This window comes from Anoplophora glabripennis, unplaced genomic scaffold (assembly GCF_000390285.2).
Source record: "Anoplophora glabripennis isolate ALB-LARVAE unplaced genomic scaffold, Agla_2.0 scaffold35, whole genome shotgun sequence".
Classification (NCBI taxonomy): domain Eukaryota; kingdom Metazoa; phylum Arthropoda; class Insecta; order Coleoptera; family Cerambycidae; genus Anoplophora; species Anoplophora glabripennis.
In genome coordinates this window covers 976,400-998,087 of record NW_019417117.1, presented here as the reverse complement: position 1 = coordinate 998,087, position 21,688 = coordinate 976,400, and the positions used below count along the sequence as shown (strand labels likewise).

The 21,688-nt window shown below is 31.3% G+C and overlaps 2 protein-coding genes across 2 annotated transcripts in view; one reads left to right on the top strand and one right to left on the bottom strand.

Annotated features, from left to right (window-relative positions):
• Nucleotides 1–2,559, bottom strand: part of LOC108912292 (cilia- and flagella-associated protein 206-like) — a 13,343-nt gene extending 10,784 nt beyond the window's left edge. Inside the window, exons 1-3 of the mRNA XM_018717495.2 lie at nt 2,446–2,559; nt 2,014–2,361; nt 1,765–1,942 (exon numbers count right to left, since the gene is read on the bottom strand). Of these exons, the coding sequence (XP_018573011.1) occupies nt 1,765–1,942; nt 2,014–2,361; nt 2,446–2,559 (640 nt within the window). The remainder of the gene's footprint in view (nt 1–1,764; nt 1,943–2,013; nt 2,362–2,445) is intronic.
• A 615-nt stretch (nt 2,560–3,174) lies between these two features.
• Nucleotides 3,175–21,688, top strand: part of LOC108912491 (disintegrin and metalloproteinase domain-containing protein 12) — a 130,602-nt gene continuing 112,088 nt past the window's right edge. The window contains exon 1 of the mRNA XM_018717727.1: nt 3,175–3,358. Coding sequence (XP_018573243.1) covers nt 3,271–3,358 — 88 coding nt within the window. The 5' untranslated portion in view covers nt 3,175–3,270. The remainder of the gene's footprint in view (nt 3,359–21,688) is intronic.

Sequence of the window (21,688 nt, the reverse complement as noted above, 5' to 3'; positions counted from 1 at the left end):
TCACAAAATATAAAGGTTTTGCAAAACCCATTCACATGCATCTAGAAAATGTAATTCACCATACTGTGTTAAAATTTAAATTGTTTACCTGCTGTCGTTTGTGTATAATAAAATTTTAAAATTCATGGAATTTTGTATCTGTAAAATGCTGCGATCTATTGGTACTGCTATGAACTACGGGATTCTTATAACCGGTACAGTCCCTGCTGCAAGTATACATTAATGTTGAAATTCATGTACATAATATTATTCGCATAGTTAAGCTCGTGGTGAAAAGAACTATTTAAAATTTTGTGGTATACAGGGTGGAAAAGAGACAAAGTACAAAATTTAAGGAAATGAAAGTTAAAATAGTAAAAAAATTCCTATAAAACTTCATACTCCGGAGCACCGTTATTGCGATTGGTCCTCCAACGGGGTGTTATTTTTTAAAATAATTTTCTTTCTGATTAAGATATGGAATGAAAATTGTAGGTAGTAATTATACCATAAGAGCCTTTAACTATCATAAGTTTTATCAAAATCGGTTATAAATAAGAATAGTTTTCTAAATACCCTTAACGGAAATTTTTCGAATTTTTTTATTCCTTTGAATTATCAAGCAAATAATATTATTTTTTAATGAATTAAGACTGTTTTGAAGAAAAAATGTATCTACCTTTTTTTCGAATTCTGCTTAGTTTGGTCAGAAATAATAATTATTTTTTAAATATTGTATGGCTCCGAACAATAACTTTTTTTTTAACATTTTCACATAGTAGGTACCTATTTTTCATGGTGACAGTTTCATAGTAATGATACTAATGATTATCTCTTTTAAATCCTTACGTTTCTTTATTTTCTTACTTGTGATCTTTGTGCTTGACTTTGCATTTCATTCGATTTTTTTACAACCATGTACCATCATGAGTTGAAAAATCCTAAAATTACTTCGTCTAAATGATGCGGTATGATACGATTATTACCTACAATTTTCATTCCATTATCTTCAGAAAGAAAGTATTTTAAAAAATATCCCAATTATATGTAGGGGTACTCTACTTTCAACTCCTTAAATTTTGTACCAACTTTTCCAAACACCCTGTATAATACTTATTAACTAGAAAAAGAAAACTAATATTTCAAATAAACTATATTTACCTTGTATTTTTGCATTTAAACAATCTGCTGTTCACATAAATTTAATAGGTATACAATTAATTTTAATATGCAAAATTATTCCCGCCTTTTTTTATTCTACAGTTCATCTTGTCAGTCAAAAACAAATTTCTGTGCACAGCTTGCATTGCTCGATTAGAGAAGAATTATTTTCCATTCAAACACAAAAAAAAAACGTTTTCAAATTGAACAAACTATGGCGGAATAATTGAACGAAGCATGGGTTCTATTAAATTCAACTGCAATTTACATTGACGTCTGATATCAATGTTCGGGAATCTTTTCTCGTCCGACTGTACCGCACCACGTTTTTTGCACTCGCTGCGTCTCACTCAGAACTTTACTGCTAAGTAAATACAGTAACGCAAAAAACAGATATTGATAAAGAAGTGTACAAAACAAATCCGTAAGTACGTCTGGCAATATTACCAAAGCGCTGTTTATATGTTGCTAGGATACGCGTAGCAATTCGGGCCGCTGCATTTGATTCTTCCTAAAATTCTGCTGGTGGTGTAGTACTCTATCGGCAATTCGGTTATTTAAAACTGCTGGCCCATTCCAGTAGCGGTCTGTGGCGATAGCTATTTTGTCTTTGTTTATACTTACGGTCAAGAATTTGTGCACCCCCCAAATCACAGCTTTTGTTAAACAGCCTAATTCCACCAACTACTCTTACAAGTTGGCTTAAATGAGCCTCTTTATTAGCTAGAGAAAACCCCATGAACTCTTTGACCTCCTCTTCATTCATCACACTCTTAAAAGCGGCTAGGGCTTCTAAATATACCTATTTATTTCAACGAAAAATATTTGTCGTACATATATTTTACTCTGCAGATATTTTAATGACTTATTTACCTCATTTTCCATGGGGTTCCCCAGACCCGAAACTAAAGTGATATAGAAAACGATTAACTTCATAATATTATCGACATCACTTTCGGAATCAGGATTGTTCACACGACAAATTTCGTTCTTCAAACGGACCAACCGTTCCAATATCTCGCCCCTGTTTTTCTTTACCACATTATTTATGTTCTCCAGGTTACAGGTGAAGTAGAACTGCATTTCTAAAGTGATGAGTTTGGGGTCGTTTTTATCTTCCAACTTGCGTATCACGAAGGCTACAAATTTCGCTACATTTTCCCTACTGGTTACAAAATCATCAGTGACACCCCAATTAGGATCTAGCAACAGCAGTTTGATCTGAAAACATTTCGATATTTATTTACATTATGATATTTTTGTAAAATGTTTTAGGTATTTTATTATATCCTGTGTTCTACTTACGAAATAGGCCACAAAATTTTCATTCGGGTATATTTTTTTTGGATAACATTCCCTCATAATCTCTTTTACAATATTTCTTTCGATATTGTGGTGGACATCCATTTCATTTTGCATGGTTACTGTTTGATCAATATCACTTGAGCGAATCAAAAGGTTTGCAGTAATAACTGTGACAAACTGAAATCAAATTATGACAAAAATGACATTAACAGTTTGGTTGGATAAGTCTCTAAAGTAGTAAATAGGCTTGTTAATAGCTATTTACTTATACAAATGTGTGTAATGGCAAACATAATTTGATAACAGAATGAAATTTCCCAACTGGTCCCAAAATTTGTATGTACTTTTCAAAGGAAAAACGTAGTAGTTTAAATTTTAAAAGGAGACAAATAATACGTTTATTTTATTTTATATCTTTAAAGGGGGTTTGAATACATATTATTACTTATTGTAAATATACAACAAACACAAAATTTACATAAATTAAATACCTATATTAAAAATGTAAACAAAATTGAAGTTTCTCATATTGGCTGGCTAAACTTGTGACATCTCTTAATACCTTGCTGAACTTGTATAGTAGATTTGTCATCACTTTTGGAATCCATTTATGGGAAACATTGAGTTTCACAGAAACCCGCTAGATGGCGGCATCGAGAGCGAACTGACTGTCTTCAAACAACAAAACAAAAACGATCAAGCAACTAAAAACAGTTGACTGCCAAGAGGCGGTGGTGTAGTAGAGTAGATAGATTGTGGTTGTTGATGTTGCTTGTGTATAGCTGAGGATTTTTGTGCATTATGATTCCGTTCGTATAGTGGACAATGGCGAGATTAGTGATTTATGTTTATCTGGTGATATTGTCAGTGTCCAGTGTTACCAATGAGGATAGAATAGGAAAGTCTTGGTTAGGTGAGTTTTGTAAATTTTTCGATTTAACTGCACTTCCTAATGTAGTTAGTTGGCCGATGTGTGACTTAAAAGGGCTTATGTGTCGGCCGAATCTGATTAAAACGAGGTCGATATAAGTGTATGATCTTATAAATAAAGTTAACTGATTGATACACAGCACGCGATAGTTTAAGTTCCATCAAATTAGGGAACGTGTTGCTTTTTTCTTGTAATATTGAATATAAATAAAAACTTCGGCAAAAATCCAATGTATTATTTCTTTACGTTTTTTTTTTCAAGCAATGTGGTTAATCGTATTGACATTAACATTAAATTATAATTGAAAAACCCTCGATAAACTAAAAGTAAAAAAAAATCCATTAAAAGCCGTAGCTAGCACAATGAATTTAAGAAATATTTCTTACTGACCGACATGATTTTTTCTGGCCTAGGTATTTTATTATATCCTTTTTTTTATCATTAGCAATTGACGAATTGTTATTATATTGATGGTCAATAATGCTTGACCAAGAGTTCGGCCTTACCGTGACCCTGTTATTCATTTGTTTCATTGTTTCCCGATGAAAATCAAATTCGGAAAGCAATTTATACACTCAACCCTGATCTAAAACCTATGGTTGTATTTATAAATGATTATTATATGTGTATAAATACATTTAAGCCAACTCTTAGGATTTATAATCGTATTATATTAATCGTAATTTCAGAATAGGAATTACTCAAATTTTAATAAAAAAATGTACAAAATCCTGGTGTATAATCTTAGTAAGTACATTTATATTTCAGGATAACCTCTTTGAATGCCTTTTGTGTTTATGAAATGTATGGTTCCAGATAATACATAACCCATAAGGTCCAAATGTATTTGTTCGTAGTCTTATTTAGATTAGAGTCGTTATTTCTAGACATATGCCCATCTAGATCTAGATATGGCAGGGGAGTGCAATATAACGCCTGTTTTCCACATGTTTATGCACGTGTTATCGTAAAATAGGATACTGGTCCCAAAAACCCTTTTTGAATGAAATTAAATACTGTTCCAATAGACACAATATAGACAGAATTTCAAATATTGAGAAAAAAAAATTAAATATGTATTAAGTACACATTTATATAATTTTTTTAGATTACCAATTTCCAAATTCTTCCTAGGTACCTACATTATCTTATAACAGTTCATCTAACTGTGTTTGCGTGGTTTTTAGTGACTAACACTAAAGATACCTCGACCAATAAAACCTTATTCCGATCTATTTATATATCTTACACGGTAAAATTAGCCTATAAAATGTCACTCGGCCTTAGCTAAGTCGACTAGAGAGACATAAGTATTTTTAAACAAGATTAAACTCTTGCATAAGTCTGTTCCTTCTAATGAGTTCACTTTTCCTAGCTGTATCCTTTATAGACCAATAAAAATAAAGGAAAAGTTGCCACAAATACGAATCTGATAATGTTAGGTCATTTCTGAGACACCCTGTATGTATTTATAGTTTTTAAGTGCAGATTCGTGTCTCTGACGTTTCTAAAAAGTCCCGGCTCGTTCGGCGAATAATTATTACTAATATTTAACGTCAAGGTAGGCAGATAATTATTATTTTGTTTATTTAACACGCGTGAGTCATCCGGCTGCAATTGCACCGTGTCGAACAAAGCAAAGCGGAGAAAAGTAGGCCATAATCAATGTACAACGTGCAACTCGAGGTGCAACTGTTACCTTCGCAATAGGGGTACTGCCCATATTTGCTAAGAAGTGGTGTAACGCCAATTGGCCGGTCTAGTTTTGAAATTTAAATTTTTCTGTCCCTTATATGCCGAAGGGTAGAAAACATCTTAAGTAGGCGTATAAATTTGAGAAAAGTTTAAAAAATACATTTAGGTTTAAAAATTGATATATCATTAAAAACTCGATAAATACTTACTTATACATGAATCTAATAGGGTTCACAAAAACCTGGAAAATCTAGAAAAGTCAGGGATGTCCGGAAAATTAATGGGTTGCCATCTTATTACGTCTACATTTAAATAATAAGCATTAGAAAAACAACGGAGTTTTTAAAAACCCTGTGCGTGTGCTTAATTACATTTAGCGCCAAAAATATCCATACCAGATATTTAAATAATTTAAAAAATGAGACAAAAAAATTTTTAAAATAGAATTTTTGTTATAGAAAATGTTAATTAGACATGCATAAGCATACACCATACGTATAAAACAGTTACGGGCTTGATTGTGAGGTAGTCATAGGTGTTGAGACCCTAAAAAAAATAATAATAAATAATTTTTTTACATGAGTAAGTAATACTTACTAAGACCCAAATAAATAAAGATTTATATCTATCAAGAAGTTTGCAGCTCAAGCCGTTGTAAAGCTCGTTGTAAAGTTATAAGAAAAAGATGTTTCGCTGAATATCTTGGTAGAATTTGACTTTTATATATAGAGTGGTCTAAATAATTGTATTTTGACCCCAGGTCAAAAGGCCAGCTGGAACCTACATTTCAGGGACACCCTGTATGTACCATCTTTTTCTAAATTTAATATAAAAATAATGTTTTTTTAATAACGTATTTTATACAGGGTGTATCATTAATTTAAATGCTACGCCATAGTTTTCTGTACGTACATGAATTCAGTACAAAAAATTGATGAATATCGTATAAGTTTGAAATTTCTAACGAAAGTGTTGTTTATTTATTGGCGCTATTTATCCAACTTTAGGTTGTTTCACGTTTTTTTAAAAAGTGAAATAGCAGGATAAGACTTTTTATAGGTTAGTTTGAAGAGCATAAAAATAGCTACATTTTGACGCCAAAAAGGGTTCGATATCTTTTTTTGCTATCAAGTTATTCCCAAATTAGTGAGCAAAAAATAAATAATGTTAATGGATTGACGAACACGACGCTAACGAAAAGACATTTAGGTAATTACGGAAACAAAATGCGTTTATGAAAGAACCTACCTAAGCACGCAACGAATGATAAATTCCTGCATTGAAAATAATGGTATGCATTTCGAACATTTATAAACATCTTTACTTTTATTAAAATTTAATTGTCCTTTCGTTACATAATATCAATATCTGTTTGTTATTATTTTTGTTATTTTTTCAAGATTGTTATTGACTTACTCATTCGTGTGGGTTTATGTGGGTTCTTTTATAAACGCATTTTGTTTAGGTAATAAGTTTCATATTATTTTTATGCTGGTTTTAGTCGAATTTAATAATTTTTTTCCTCTTTAATACATGAATATTACCGAAATATTGTTCAAATAATATTGAGAATTATTCAAATATTCATGCTCAAACATCAAATTACTCCAGCACTTTCTCGTTTGTATCTTTAGTTGTTCTTGATTGATAAACGCAACCAATAAGTCCTAAAAAAGTTTTATAGTACTCTTTTTCTCGCTCTTTTTCTTTATTTTATATTTATATATGTATAATAAAATATTTTCAAGGTCAGTAAAGTAGTGATAAAAATATTAAACCAACAGGATATGAGTCCAAACATAATTATTAGAATTTGTCGTGTAACAGGAAAATTTGCAAAAATTTAAATATTTGCGTTTTGTGGTTTTGAAAAAAAACCTGCAGAGATTAGATAGCGGTTGAGTTGGAAGAAGAAATATCTAAAAAGAACATTCTGTCGTGCAACATAATACTTACATGATTTTTTTTCTTTTGATATTATTTGGTATTTGGTCCTTGGCCTTGCTATAAAAAAAATCGTTGACATTTTCAGATCCTTTCAAGTTGCTAGAATACAGAATACAAATTAAAGAACTGGATTTTTTTCTTGTTTTGAAGTCATTTAGTCTCGAATTTATAGAAAACAAAAACAACCATAACCTTGTTTTTTTCATTTGGCCCTCGGATTTTCCTGTACCCCGAAGGCTTACTATAATATACGGGACAATATCATCTGGGTGGAGCCCAAATTCAGTCTTTTAATTTTTGTTTTACTTATTTCGTTCACTGTTCCCAGTGGCGTAGGTACAATCTCTTAATAAATTTACATATAGTTTTTGTCATAAAAAAACCTAGCTCTAGCAAAATTTATTAACAAATCTGTAAAGGTCTTAAGAAAATAAAACATCTTTGCAGAGTCGATTCTAAAATGTATCAGTAGAAAGTCGTTTTCACTATAAACGACATTCGTTTTTTTTTGTAAATTTGTCTCCTTGAAAATCTTTGTAATTTTTAGAGATCTTTTACTTAAAGAAAATTCTAGTAAAAATGTTCATAGACTTTTTTTCTAAAATTACAATTTTAAGTGTAATATAACCATGTGAAATAATTAGAAATGTTACTCGTATAACTTTTTGGTATCATTTAATATCACATTTTTTGAAATAAGAGAATTCCTTTTTTTTTAACAACATTGACCACTTCTGCCACCCAGCAGACGGCATTAGAGAACAAAGAACTTGCAGTATGAGGAATGATCGAGTATTATCTGGAGGACAATGATGTTGGATTTATGTGACGGTGCCGTTAGAGGGAAAATTAAAAAGTTGCTCAACGGACCATACCAGCATTAATAAAAACACGACGAACAATGCGACGCAAGAGGAAACACCATACAAATGCATCCAGTATCCGGTTGAAAGACGTCAACCGAGGCGACAGTCATCTGTCGGGTACATTGGCGTGCAGCATATTCCTCCGTGCGGGTCTTTTGACCTAACTATTGTTTTCGTCATTAAGTCTTCAATTATCATAAGCCGTATTAGGGAAATTTAATTATAAAATCGAAAATCCTATACCTTTTTAATTTTTTATATTTATTTTCTTTTAAAATCTGCTAATCTTGTAATTGTCTGTCATAAGCAACATTTTCTGTTGTATAAAATCCGAGATAAAATCAGAATTAGTTATATAAAAGTTATTTAAGTAATTGTAACGATAAAATCTAAGGTGCTTTAGTTTTGTAAATGGTTTTTAAAAGGACTTGCAAAATGTTGCTTATCACCTTGATAATAAAACTTAGTTTCTGTTACCAAAGGTTATAACTAGGTTATATAAAGTCGAAGATATTGTTGTCGACAACTGTCTCATATAACTTAATAGTCCAGTTGGTAGAGGTTCGGCCTGTGTCAAACCTTGATAACCCGGAAATAACTACACAGGAATACTTTAAATGATGAGTACAATAACAGGCTAATTTGCTGATAAAGTATTTTATCAGGGAAAAAAGTTATTAACAATTTAATCGTGAGAAATTTTTTTTTAGTAGTTTTTTTTAAATAACTCAGCGGGATGACTGTACGAAAAAATGCTTAGGACATGATTTTGTTCGTAATAAAAATAGCTACAAAATGGCGGTGGTCCGATTACGAAATTTGCAATAACAAAGCCGTGAGATTGAAAAAACGGTATAAAATGTCAATTTTTTAAAGTTGCTGTAAAAATGTCAATTATAAACAAAAAGTGATAAAACTCGAAAACTATAGTTCAATATATATACAATACTGACGCTAAAGCCGAAAATCAGGAGAGCAAAACTTTTTGTTCTATAAGGTGTTATACATTCATCGGCATCTGAAACTCGAAACTTTGCCAAATTTGTTCAAAAAATAATAATAATAATTTTCCTTTCCTCTCTTTTCCATTTAAAGGATTAATTTTTATTTAATTTAATTTTTTATTATTATCTTTTTATTAAAATTAGATTAAATTTAAACAAAAAAAATTTTTTTGTTTAAATTACCATGAAATTGACCAAAGTGGGATTAATTCAAGAGCGATTTTCTCAGAAACCGTTAAAGATAACGATTTGAAACAAGAGTACCTTTTTAACGTAAAACAGTTCGGAAAAACGGAATTTGCTGTAAAATTTGTTAAAAAGTCAAAGATGAAAAAGTTACACACGCAAAGTACCAAGGGCCACCCCGTACCCACCCCAATGGACCTTGTGGAAATAAATGGATTAGTCCATCAAATTGCTCATCAAAATTTAGCTGTGTATACCAAATTTCATTCATTTATCACAACGCGATTGAGAGATATTGCAAAAAAATTTCCATTCCTCCCTCTTCAATGGGTCCCTGTGCCCTTAGGAAGCATTTCCGGACCCATAGTCATATGAACTTTTTACTTAGTTTTGATCATAGAATCGGCCTGTTCAGGGTTGGTAGCTAATTATGAGACACCCTGTATAGTTTTAACAAAAATATATGTATAAGTATAGAATTTCGTACAGTGTAGAAAAAAATTGCATATACAGGGTTTTTCAGGAGGAGATGTACACACTTCAGTATGTTTTTCTACGCTCAATTTTAAGTAAAAAATTTCCTATGAACTTAGGTCTGGAAGCTCTTCGTTTAGGATATACAGGATGTCAAATTTAAAAAAATTAATTACATTTTCCACTCTCGACTACTTTGAGTTAAATTCATGCAGTTTTGTATGCGGAGGTTTCTTGGGACCATTAGGATTCTTTTAAATCGCTTCAACTTTTTTATGCCACGGTGTATGTCAGTTCGGGATAGAAAGACATTTTCCCCTACCTATTCTACTTAAGAAATGTGAAGTCTCTAGGAGCAGCTGTTTCCGTTAAAAACTCATCTAAAGATGATGATGCATGCAAATTATGTATTAGAGTGCTAATTATGTATCAACTTCGTCAGTAAAAAGCATAATTGGAACTAGTTGACGATTAGCGTTGATCTATTCACAAAAATTTTGTGAGAATTGCAAAAATAAAATCTCTAAACAAAATGTACAAAACCTGACAACAGTAACTTTCGATTCACTCTAATACATAATTTGCATGCTTCACCATATTTATATGAGTTTCTAAAGGAAACGGCTGCTCCTAGAGACTTCAATAAGATGTACATTTCTTAAGTAGAAAAGATAGGGGAAAATGGTTTTCTATTCCGAACTGACATACACCATGGCACAAAAAAGTTGAAGCGATTTAAAAGGATGATAATGATCGCTTGTGGCGCTCTCTGGGAGATACAGCCAATCGTCCATAAAATTTGAATTTCCCATCCCAAGAAACCTCCGCATACAAAATTTCATGAATTTAACTCAAAATAGTGGAGAGTTATTAAAGAAAATGTAATTATTTTTTTTTTAATTTGACATCCCGTACAAAATTGAACGTAGAATAACATACTGAAGTATGTACATCTTCTCCTGAAACACCCTGTAGATTCATTACTTACCTGATGCATAACTATGCAAAATGTTGACAAACCTCCTTCTTTATAGCAGGCATCTCTGTAAATATACACTTTGCTACACAGTAGTCAATTTTTATGTTTCCTGACACAGTGTTGTTATTATTCAATAAAGATGGAAATACTCGAGGAAATACTAGTATAAGTATTAAGACGGAGATGGAAATGTAATAAAGGAAGCATGCCCGATGTTATTTAAATGGTTTGTTATGTTTGTTGTTTCTTATAACCGTTTTATAAGTCTGTTGATGTCACGAAAGAAGTTATCGCGAGTTTATAAAAGTACTGGAGACTGGAGAGAACTTTTTATAAAAAAACTTACTACGTTTTGTACGTTTTCGGAATGATAGTTAACAAAGGAATAGTCATAAATTCCACCGTTTAAAGACTGTAAAAGTTGTTAATAATTTATTCCGCATTCTCATTATACCCTGAAGTTACGTCACTGGTGTGGTGCTTTTTTCAACCGCTATTTGTTAAACAGATTGTGCTGGGAATAAATTAGATGGATTTCGTCTCGCTATACCCTAGGGTGAAAGAAACTACCTTGACTCAATCAATGCATTGGGTTTATACGGAGCCTTAATAAATTATTACAAGCCACGTGAACAGTAATTTTGTTCGGAACCGTAATTTTTTCCTTCAGGTTGTCAATTAAGTTTCGGTAAATTTAAAAATTATTAAAACAATAAGATAACTGAAGTTGGCCAATCAATAAAGCTTTAAATCAGTGATTTTGTGACTAAAATACTAGTAGCAAACGGACTGTGCCATCATCTGTATGTCTGTGTCTGTATGTATATATATATACAGAGTGTCTTTTATATGATGGCAGAGTCCGTTTGCTATTATTTGTCACACACAAAACCTCTATTATTGGCCTAAGGTACAACAGAAAATGTTTTCTTCGAAATTTGAAACATCCCGTAAGATGTGCCAAACGTTTACTGGTGGGCTTTAATTCAACCGAGTGTATCCTTATTATTAAAAAATATACTTATATGTACTACAATTACAATTTTTTTTTAAGTAGAAGTTAGCTATTGCAGCTGACTTAGCACCTTACATGGTGTTCCAAATTTCGAAATTCTCTCCTTCAAATTATAAATTTTCTAGAAACACTAAATCGCAAAAAATATTATTTTTGGTTTGTTTACAATATAATTAAGAAGGTCCTGTTGAAGCTTTATAAGCGGTAAATATCTTGAATTCGTGTCTTTAGGACTCTACTTTTCATGCTACCTTCAATTGAGAAATTCGGGCGTTAGCAGATAAAAGGAATAATACTTTATACGAGAAAAAGAATTACCACAGAATCCCTTGATATATGTTCAGTTGCTTTAAGCTTTATATATCGTATTAAATCTTGGTATAACCGGCTTCTCTTCTACCATCCTTTAGGATTTAACCAAACGCGTAACGAATAAAAACGGATTTACGGCCTTACAGAATAAAAATTTTCAATGACGGTGGATAAAGGTGGCCTAATTTCATTTGGGTTTGTACTACTTATTTTATATCAAAACTTTTTTGTATACCAGTCTTTATTTCATTTACTGTTTAAGATGGATTCTACATTATTGTATTCCTGGAAAAATGCACTTTTCATAAAAATATGATGCATTAACCGTTGACCCAAATTTTCACAAACACATTTCAGCTTCAGAAATCATTTAGGGAAACATTAGGATTCGGAAACCTACCAAAAAAAAAGTTATATTTAATTTTAACCGATCTTAACACATAAGTAATATTTATATGAGGCAATAGTAAGTTTAAAGAGCAACTAATTATACTCAAAAACTAAATTTGGGATAAACACAAATCAATATGCCGCTTGCCAGCATCTTGATGCATCAAAAATACAATGGAAATGAACAGAGTTAGAGAATATTTACTTTATTTGGGTATGTGAACCTGGCACTCGACTTATTGACATACGCAGTCCTTTATACTAACATCTTTTCTGTTTGTAATAGTCTTAAACAAAAGTTACGAGATCTTACGGAAATAAACGCCACTACAGACGATTTTAGACACCTACCTTGGATTAATTGACTGTACGTCAAGTTTTACGGAACTAGAAATTATACTATGCATGTTTTCAGCCACGAAAATTGAATAATTATAAATGTAAATATAAATTATGTCCGGCTTTTATTAGAATTTGCAGCTTCTGTTTGGTCTCCTTGGGTAATGAGAGATTGTTCATTATTTGAAAGAGTATATCCCATAGTGCAACCCATTGGCCCCTACAATGAAGATGATATGATATGAAGAACGCCTGAAGGTTCTCCTGCTCACTGCTCTTCAAGAAAGACGACTACGAATGTACTTCACTCACTAGAGTTTCCTTTTCCACCATCGATGTTTGATGTCGATTCTGGCAGCCGTCACCAAGGACATTCTTTCAAAATCAAAAAAGAGTAATTTAGTTCATCACACCGTTTACATTTTAACACCAACAGAATATTTGACAGATGGAATTATCTACCGACGACGTTATAATATGCTCTCCATTCCATTCAAAAGTTAACCATTGGCTTGATGTATTTTTATGACAAACCAGTTAGCTTTTTTATTTATTTTGTATTTTTTCCTTATGTTTCTATTACTATTGTATTTACCTCTGTATTTACCTATATTAAGAAACGGTGTATCACTTTATTTTATATTTTTTGTGCATATAGGTTTGCCTCTGCACTTAATCTTACATATAACAATAGTATATGACAAATTTCAAGGAACTATAAACGAAATAAACGCTACAAAGGTTTTAGATTCACAGTTTACAGTATAGTGACTTTACGTTAGATTTCGAAGAACTACAAATACACCAGGGCGGATCTGTTTTGAGGTGGATGTGAGAGGGGGGCAAGCAAATTTTTTCTGGATTACCTTCAGTACAACTCGCATAATAAAAGTGTATATCTCTAGATCTGGGCGAGGTCAGGAACATTAAAAAATACCTATTTTATCTGAGTTTTTTACTTATATCTTGGAACCCATGGATTTTGAATATTGAAGACGAAAAAAAGTTTTTCAATTGAATTTTGCACAATATACTGTAAGTTAAATAAATTTAAATTTATTAGCGATGTTGCAAGATAGTAATAATTCATGAAAAAAAGCAAAATAATCAAGTTTTTTGGATAATTTTCTTAAAATATTTTAATTGCTCCGAGAGCATGCTAATTTTGGTAAAAAAAAACTGTAGAGTATAATAAAACAACACACCAAATATCATTAAAATCGATTATATAATTTTCGCAAACTAATTTTTTGAAAAAAATTTTGAAAATATTTCGAATTTTCAAAATGTTGCACAGCCTCATATAAAGTATCTAGATACTTGAAAAATTTTTCACATAGAAAAGACCGCTCAACCTTTCAAATGGTTTTTGAAAAATTGAAATCGGTTGATTAGGACGGCCACAGGAAATNCAGTTACTACTAAGTTGGATACAGGCTAGATTGAAATTTGCTCGCGCATGTCATCAGCATAAGTATACTTGGAAAATATAAGAGAATCTGCATAATATGTATTTATACTTGCAGATGCGATAAAACATAGTTTGAATTCTTATAATCTAACTGTTTATGTATGCTTCTGCACTGAGTCACCCAGCTCAAATTTCAGTCTCTCCTAAACGCTTCAATAATAACTTTTGTAAGTACTTAATTATAACGGGTGATTTTTTTAATTCGTCGTCAAAAAAGTTAATTCATTTTGCAAATTTCGAATAACTGGGAAATTGTTACTTGTAGAAATGTAAATGGCTGGTAAATAATGTACTTTCGGTGTAACTAGAAACAACGACGTGACATGGAAGTTTCCTTCGCAGACCAGGGCGGATCTGTTTTGATTTTGTGGATGTGAGAGGGGGCAACCAATTTTTTTCTGGATTAACTTCAGTACAACTCACATAATAAAAGTGTAGATCCCTAGATCTGTGCGAGGTCCGGAACGTTTTCAAAATTGCAACTATGTTTAAAAATTTTTTAAAAATACCGAGTTTTTACTTATATCTTGGAACCTATGCAATTTGGAAGAATATTGAAAAGGAAAAAAAGTTCTAGAATTGAATTTTGCATAATATACTGTCAGTTAAAAACGTTTAAATTTATTACCGATGTTGCAAAATAGCAATAATTGATGAAAAAAAGGCAAAATAATAAAGTTTTTTGGATAATTTTTTAAAAATATTTTAATTATTCCGAGGGCATCCTAATTTTGGTAAAAAAAACTATAATAGTATAATAAAACAACACACTAAATTTAATTAAAATCAGTTCTATAGTTTTCGCAAAATATTTTTTTCCGCTGATTTATCTATGTTACCGATAACTTATGGATATGAAAATTTTCTCCAGCTTAAAACTCGGAAAAACGAAGCCACTATTGCTAAATTGTTTATAAATTAACGGTAAATGCCGATAAATTGTAACCGCTTAGGTATATCTCGAGAACCAATAAACGGAATTTAATTTATTTTTTAAAGAAGCATCTTTTCGAGTACTTTCAAATTATAATTTTTGAAAAAACTAAATTTTAAATTGATAAATGTAATATAATTATTTAAAAATTAAAAAAAAGAGTGTTAACTCTGAAAAATTTACTGTGGCCGTCCTAATCAACCGATTTCAATATTTCAAAAACCATTTGAAAGGTTGAGTGGTCTTTTCTATGTGAAAAAATTTACAAGTATCTAGTATATTTTCAAAATTTTTTTCAAAAAATTATTTTGGGAACCGATTTTAATGAAATTTGGTGTGTTGTTTTATTATACCCTAAAGTTTTTTTTTTAACAAAATTAGAATGCCCTCGAAGCAATTAAAATATTTTTAAAAAACTATCCAAAAAACTTGATTATTTTGCCTTTTTTTTCATCAATTACTGCTAGTTTGCAACATCGGTAATAAATTTAAACATTTTTAGCTTACAGTATGTTATGTAAAGTTCAATTCTAAAACTTTTTTTCCTCTTCAATATTCTTCCAAAATGCATAAGTTCCAAGATATAAGTAAAAACGCAGATAAAATAGGTATTTTTAAAAAAATTTTAAACATTATTTCAATTTCGGGATCTCGCCCAGATCTAGGGATCTATACTTTTATTATGTGAGTTGTACTGAAGATATTCCAGCAAAAATTAGCTTGCCCCCTCTTACATCCTAGAAATGCGACATTTTGATAGATCCGCCTAAAACAAAATAAATGCTACTACAAACGATTTTAAACAGATTGAATTATAGTGACTGTGTCAAATTTCAAGGAACTACAAATGAAATAAGCGTTACTACAATTTATTCTAAGTGATTTTGTATCTGCAGCTTGAGGTATTGTGAATTTCGAGAAACTACAAGCGAAATATAACTAACTTTCTTTTCTTGCAATTACAAACGAAAATTTGCTAACTTCAGTCAACTACTAGTGATTTTCCAATGAAATTAACCGTCACTGTCGTGAAATTCGGTGGATGTTTTTTTTTTAAGGTCTTATAACTACATTTTGGAGCTATTACAAACAAAAAAATATTACGTACTACAAACAACTAATTGTAAGTACCACAATGTACAAAAAATACAAAAAAACTTAATTTTTAAAAGTCGAGTGCCATGTTCACATAGCCATTTTATTTCTGTAAATTCTCATGTAATATTAAAATCAACTACGTAATTATATATTAAGTCAAAAAAATTCCAAGAAAAGGTTTTTTTTTCAATAAATTAAAGGCAAAATTTACGGAATATGATCCGGTTAAAAAAATAATGGAGACCTAACAAGCAACAAACGCTTAGCAAAGTATGTCATATTTCACTTCTCTAAGCGAGAAGTCGTAACTTTCGAAACTTAACGAAAAATTAACGATTTCACGCCCTCATTCTCTTTCTCAAATTTTAACTCGCCTATGCATCCGCGACGAAGGGGCTTAAAACTTCGAGGGCGTCCTGAACCGGCCTAAATAATTTAATTTAGTCGCACGCACTCAGCAGTTCCTTGTGCACATCGATCCACTGACGGCCAGAGTTTTCCGCGATCCACACCCCACTGCACGCAGGGTTGAGGCACCGAGACAAAGACAACCCCTTTGGGAAGTTGGTCAGGGAAGCCCGCTGTTGGAAAAGTAAATGGGAAAGCACGCGGGCGGCCGTTTCGAAAATGGGAGCCGACTGGCGTTCAGTAATTGTGGAAAGATATTCAGGGCGTTTTTGAAATCGGTGCGTTTTTTCAAAGGAGTAATAAAACGAATTGAGAATAAAATTACGCATAAAATTCATGTCTTTTTAAATAACGCTTTTAAGAAATAATTCAATAACAAGTGAATTAGTAAATTTAGTTAACTTTCGTTTGACGTAGGAACATTAGCCATATCGGTCAAAATGGCGGCTTGGCGTAAACATGCAATTTTTTAAAAGGCAACCCCTACTTTATTTTCATTTTTGGATTTAGCATCCAATTTTGAGTCATTTGATACCCCATAGTCGATACTTTTTCCTGTGGTTTTACCGTTATTCAAATCTTAAATAGTAGACAAAGCGAAAACCTCGCATTCGTGGGAGAAATTTTCCGATTCGATTTTTTTGCATATTCAGATTCGTGAGATGTTCTTTAACATGAATCAAGATGATGCCGGCCGAAAATCTGGTGCCCATTTGTTTAAACAAATTTTTTTTAAACAAATTGTAAACGTTGGTTTTTTTACTCCGGAAAAATTTTTGTAACATTATAAACAAAAAAGTTCCTATGCACTGTCTCTAAAATTGATAGTTTTAAAGTTATAAACAATTTAAGTTGTTAAAATGCGAAAATGACGATTTGCAACGGCCGAATTCCGGGTTAAAAATTGTTAATTTTGATGTTGCCAGGTACCTAAATTAAAGTTTAAACATCCCCCTACAAGATGCTGAAGAGTATTGGGGACTCAATATTTTAAAGACTTGTTTTTTAATTGTGAATAATGCGCTATGAGCTTCTTTACAAACGTTTGTAATTCACAGCTTTTGGTTATCAAAATGAAACAGGTGAATTACTTATTACCTAAATTTATTACCAAAGATCCATTACCCAAAGACTTAGTTAAACAATGTAAATGTACAAAAAACTGTAGGACTAAAGCTTGTTCTTGTAGGAAAAAGTATGTCACTTGGGTACCTTTATGTGGTTGTAACATAGAACGGTGTGAGAATTCTTATGATTGAATAAATGTGATAATAATAATATGCAGTATTAAATAAATGTTCTTTAATAAAAATCAAATGTATTTGATACTATTGCCCTTTTTATTTTTTTTTCTGCACTCTATTCGTACAATTTTGAATGAATTATGAAATTTAAATAATCAATTTTTACATTATTTTATGAGTAGTAATAGTACTTAGAATGCTAAATAAAATGCTAAAGAACATTATGAGCTGAAGCCGCTAGACGAAATAGCGAATCTCCGTATGCGAGTCCCAAAAATTCTTCAGCATCTTGTAGGGGGCTGTTTAAACTTTAATTTAGGTACCTGACAACATAAAAAATAACACTTTTTAACCCAGAAATCGGCCATTGAATATCGTCATTTTCGCATTTTTAGCAACTTAATTTGTTTATAACTTTAAAACTATCAATTTTTGAGGCATAGTGCATAGGAACTTTTTTGTTTATAATGTGCCAAAAAACCTTTTTCCGGAGCGAAAAACCCGATTTTAACAATTTGTTTAAAAAAAACAAATGGGCACCATATTTCCGCCGGCATCATTTTGATTCATGTTAAGGAACATCTCACGAATCTGAATATGCAAAAAAATCGTGTCGGAAAATTTCTCCTACAAATGCGAGGTTTTCGCCTTGTCTATAGATAATAATAAATAATTATCCAAAATAAAAAATAAAAATATAACAAACATAATTTAATGTAAAAACACACTTGATATATTAAAGTTGTTAAATACTACAATTATTCAAAGAAATGTCCTGTAGTATTGCTGTTATCAAAACTCTAAATCGTTTTCTTTAGAAATTCAATTAGTAAAAAAAGCACTATTCGAATTTGCACTCAATGCTCATTGGCGTCGAAGTTCTGAGGCTTTTAGAAGTACTGACCTCTCTTATTTAACAAATGTAACTGTTACTTTGATTAACTTGAAATTTGACCACTATTACTTGACTTCAACTTGACTCATCCGTTTTAAGTCAAATCAAATGGTTTGAAAATCAGGTCAAATCAAATAGCTTGAAAATTAATTTAGGCTATTTCCAACTAAAATACATATTGATATTCTTTTTTAATGTAATTCAGTAATAATCTGTCATTAGCTCAAACAAAAAGCGAGAAAGATGGATTAAGCATTCCCTTAATAACATGTTCCCGAAATCATTTAAAAAAATTTAGCAAAATAATTTACTTAACATCTACGTTTCCTTGACGCTGGTGCTCTTAACTTTGTCATGGTTGTTGGATCAGTCCTTTACAACTACTAGCTTCAGTTCTATTCTTGAATGTTTAATAAAATCTGATTAACTTTGTCATAAATAAATATTAAACTGTAGTTCAATAATGTGTGGCCTTGAACATTTTTGTCTAGTAAATTAGTCTAGCGTTTTAGAGATTTAATGAAAGATAAATTGTAACGGTATAACCTTCAAGTGACGGTCATTAATGCTACATTTCAGAACGGTTCATCAATTATATGTATCAAACTTACACATTTTTTTAGTTTATTTTACCGTTTTTTCTTCCGTATCATCAAAAAAGTTATATTAGTACTCAAGAATCTAATTTCAGATTCAGAAGTTTAAAAAATTGTATTGAATCGTACAATTATTTCAAATAATGATTTGGGAGATTCCACAAGATTTGAGCAACTATTTCTAATTCAAGGTCTACTAAAGATTTGCATCCGATAAGCAACATTGAAGTGACTAATTTATCTTCAGTTATAGGAACATTAAAAAAATAATATTCCACCAATATCAATCTGGTTTATTAAAATTGTCTTGACGGATTATTAAGTTCTTCGATTGAAAATCAAATCAGTGCTTTCATGCCGCTAATACGTTTTATTCTCTGAAACATATATGGAAAATCGCATTCAAAAAATGAAAATAGGAAGCAAGCTTTCAGATGAACATATTCTGGATACAGGAATACCTCAGGGCTCAATTTTAGGACCGTTGTTGTTTTGCATTTATAGTAGGAATCTTTGTAGTGAGGTTAGATGTTGTAACTCACATATGTATGCTGACAATAGGCGACTGTATTTATCATTCTATAGAAATAATGATAGCGATGCTGTTAAAAACATTAAATCAATAGGTAGTTACGGTTATAGAAAATATGGCAAAGACACATTTTCCGTTTTTAAATCCTTATTTTTTTTTAATGCTGCTGTAAATGTGAAACAAAAATAATGTATTATTATCATTATGATTATTATCATTATTATTACTATTTTTGAGATTGATATCAAATTTTTAAAAATTTTGTTTTTGTAATATTAAAAGGTGTCTTGCATCCTCTCACTGCATTTTTGCATCCCAGATGCAGAATCGTTCAACGAATTACATAATCATCGCATTATTAATGACCGCTTGACCCTGGTTGCGAATATAATTATTCAGCTCACACTAATTGAGTCCGTCTCGGGCTTTCTAATACCGGTTGGCGTTTTAAAAATAATCCGCCGAAGGATTACCATATGCGTGTTGCATACGGGAGACGGTTCATCGAAATCGTCAAGTTGGTGATTCACCCCGACGACTTACACCGCTGTGTCATGAGAAACGATTTAACTGCTTCCGATCACTGATCATCGGGATGGGTTTTTGTCGTCATTGTCTGCTGTTCGGGACGCAAAAGGAGACTGGTTTTTCATTCTACGAAAACTTCTGCGTTCAGGAGTGAGGCCTCTTCTACACAAAGATAATATTGGACAATAAATTTGTACTGAAATCGATTTTTAAAATGCCAGACGCAGAAACAACCACCAAAGCCATGTTTCTAGTTTCGGTGATAAACATTCTTTTCAAACTGCTCCCGAAGTCTCATCGATTAAAACTGAGACACCCTGTATATTACAAATAGAAATTTTGTAAAGCTTTTAAACACCCAATCGTATCATAGGGAAATATATCCTTTTATACAACGAGAGTTTATTCTTTGGCATCTACCACCCAGTCAAGAGTTTGAAATCACCACATTTTTTACATTAGTCGAGATACTTTATTTCTGTATACACCTTGTACACAGATTGTATAGATCCACACATTGGATTTAGTTGTCACATTGTATCTTTACTATGGTGTCCTGTACATTGCTGTCGGAACTGGTTTTAAGAATCTAAACTTAAAATAGTATGTTTTTTATGACTAATAATAGTTATTATGATAATTTTATGTAAGTTATCAACGGAAAAACATATTGACGCACAATACATTCTTGTGATAATGTAATTCGTTAGAACAAGTATAGTAAGTGAAAAAAATTCGTTACAAAGAAAAATAAAATGTAGTTTTCCGCAATTAACATTATTTTATAATCACATATATCAAATTTTTTAATTATCAGATCAGACGTATAGACAAACTGTAAAATTTAAATTAATTTTTCTCCGAGAACAAAAAACGTTTGTACTAACCAGTTTTATTTTCCATTTATTGGCAAACTGTTTCAAATTAAACTTACAGTTAAATGTTGATTTACCGTTCTTGTTACAGTTAAACCAGAGAATACTATATCAACGAGAAGCGACAGCAAGGCTTTCGGCGTTAACAGTTTTCGTATGCGCATGCGCGAATTGGGTTGTGTTGTTGTCAGTTGTCAGTGGCTGTCAGAGCCGTCAAATATAAATAGAAGAAACGAGTAATAGTTTTTTGGCGGTGGACAGTTGTGTTGTATAATGTTAATTGATAGTGGATTTATTTGTATTGTATTTCGTTTCCATCTGCAATTAGAATTAACTTGAAATCAATAAAATGCATGGTTATTATTGTGCTTTTCACGATTGTTCATCCAAAACTGGTGAAGGATTAACCCTTTTGAGATTACGTAAGGATTAGAAAGGTAATTATTATTATTATTATTATTATTATTTTAATTATTATTAATATTATTATTATTATTATTATTATTATTATTATTATTATTATT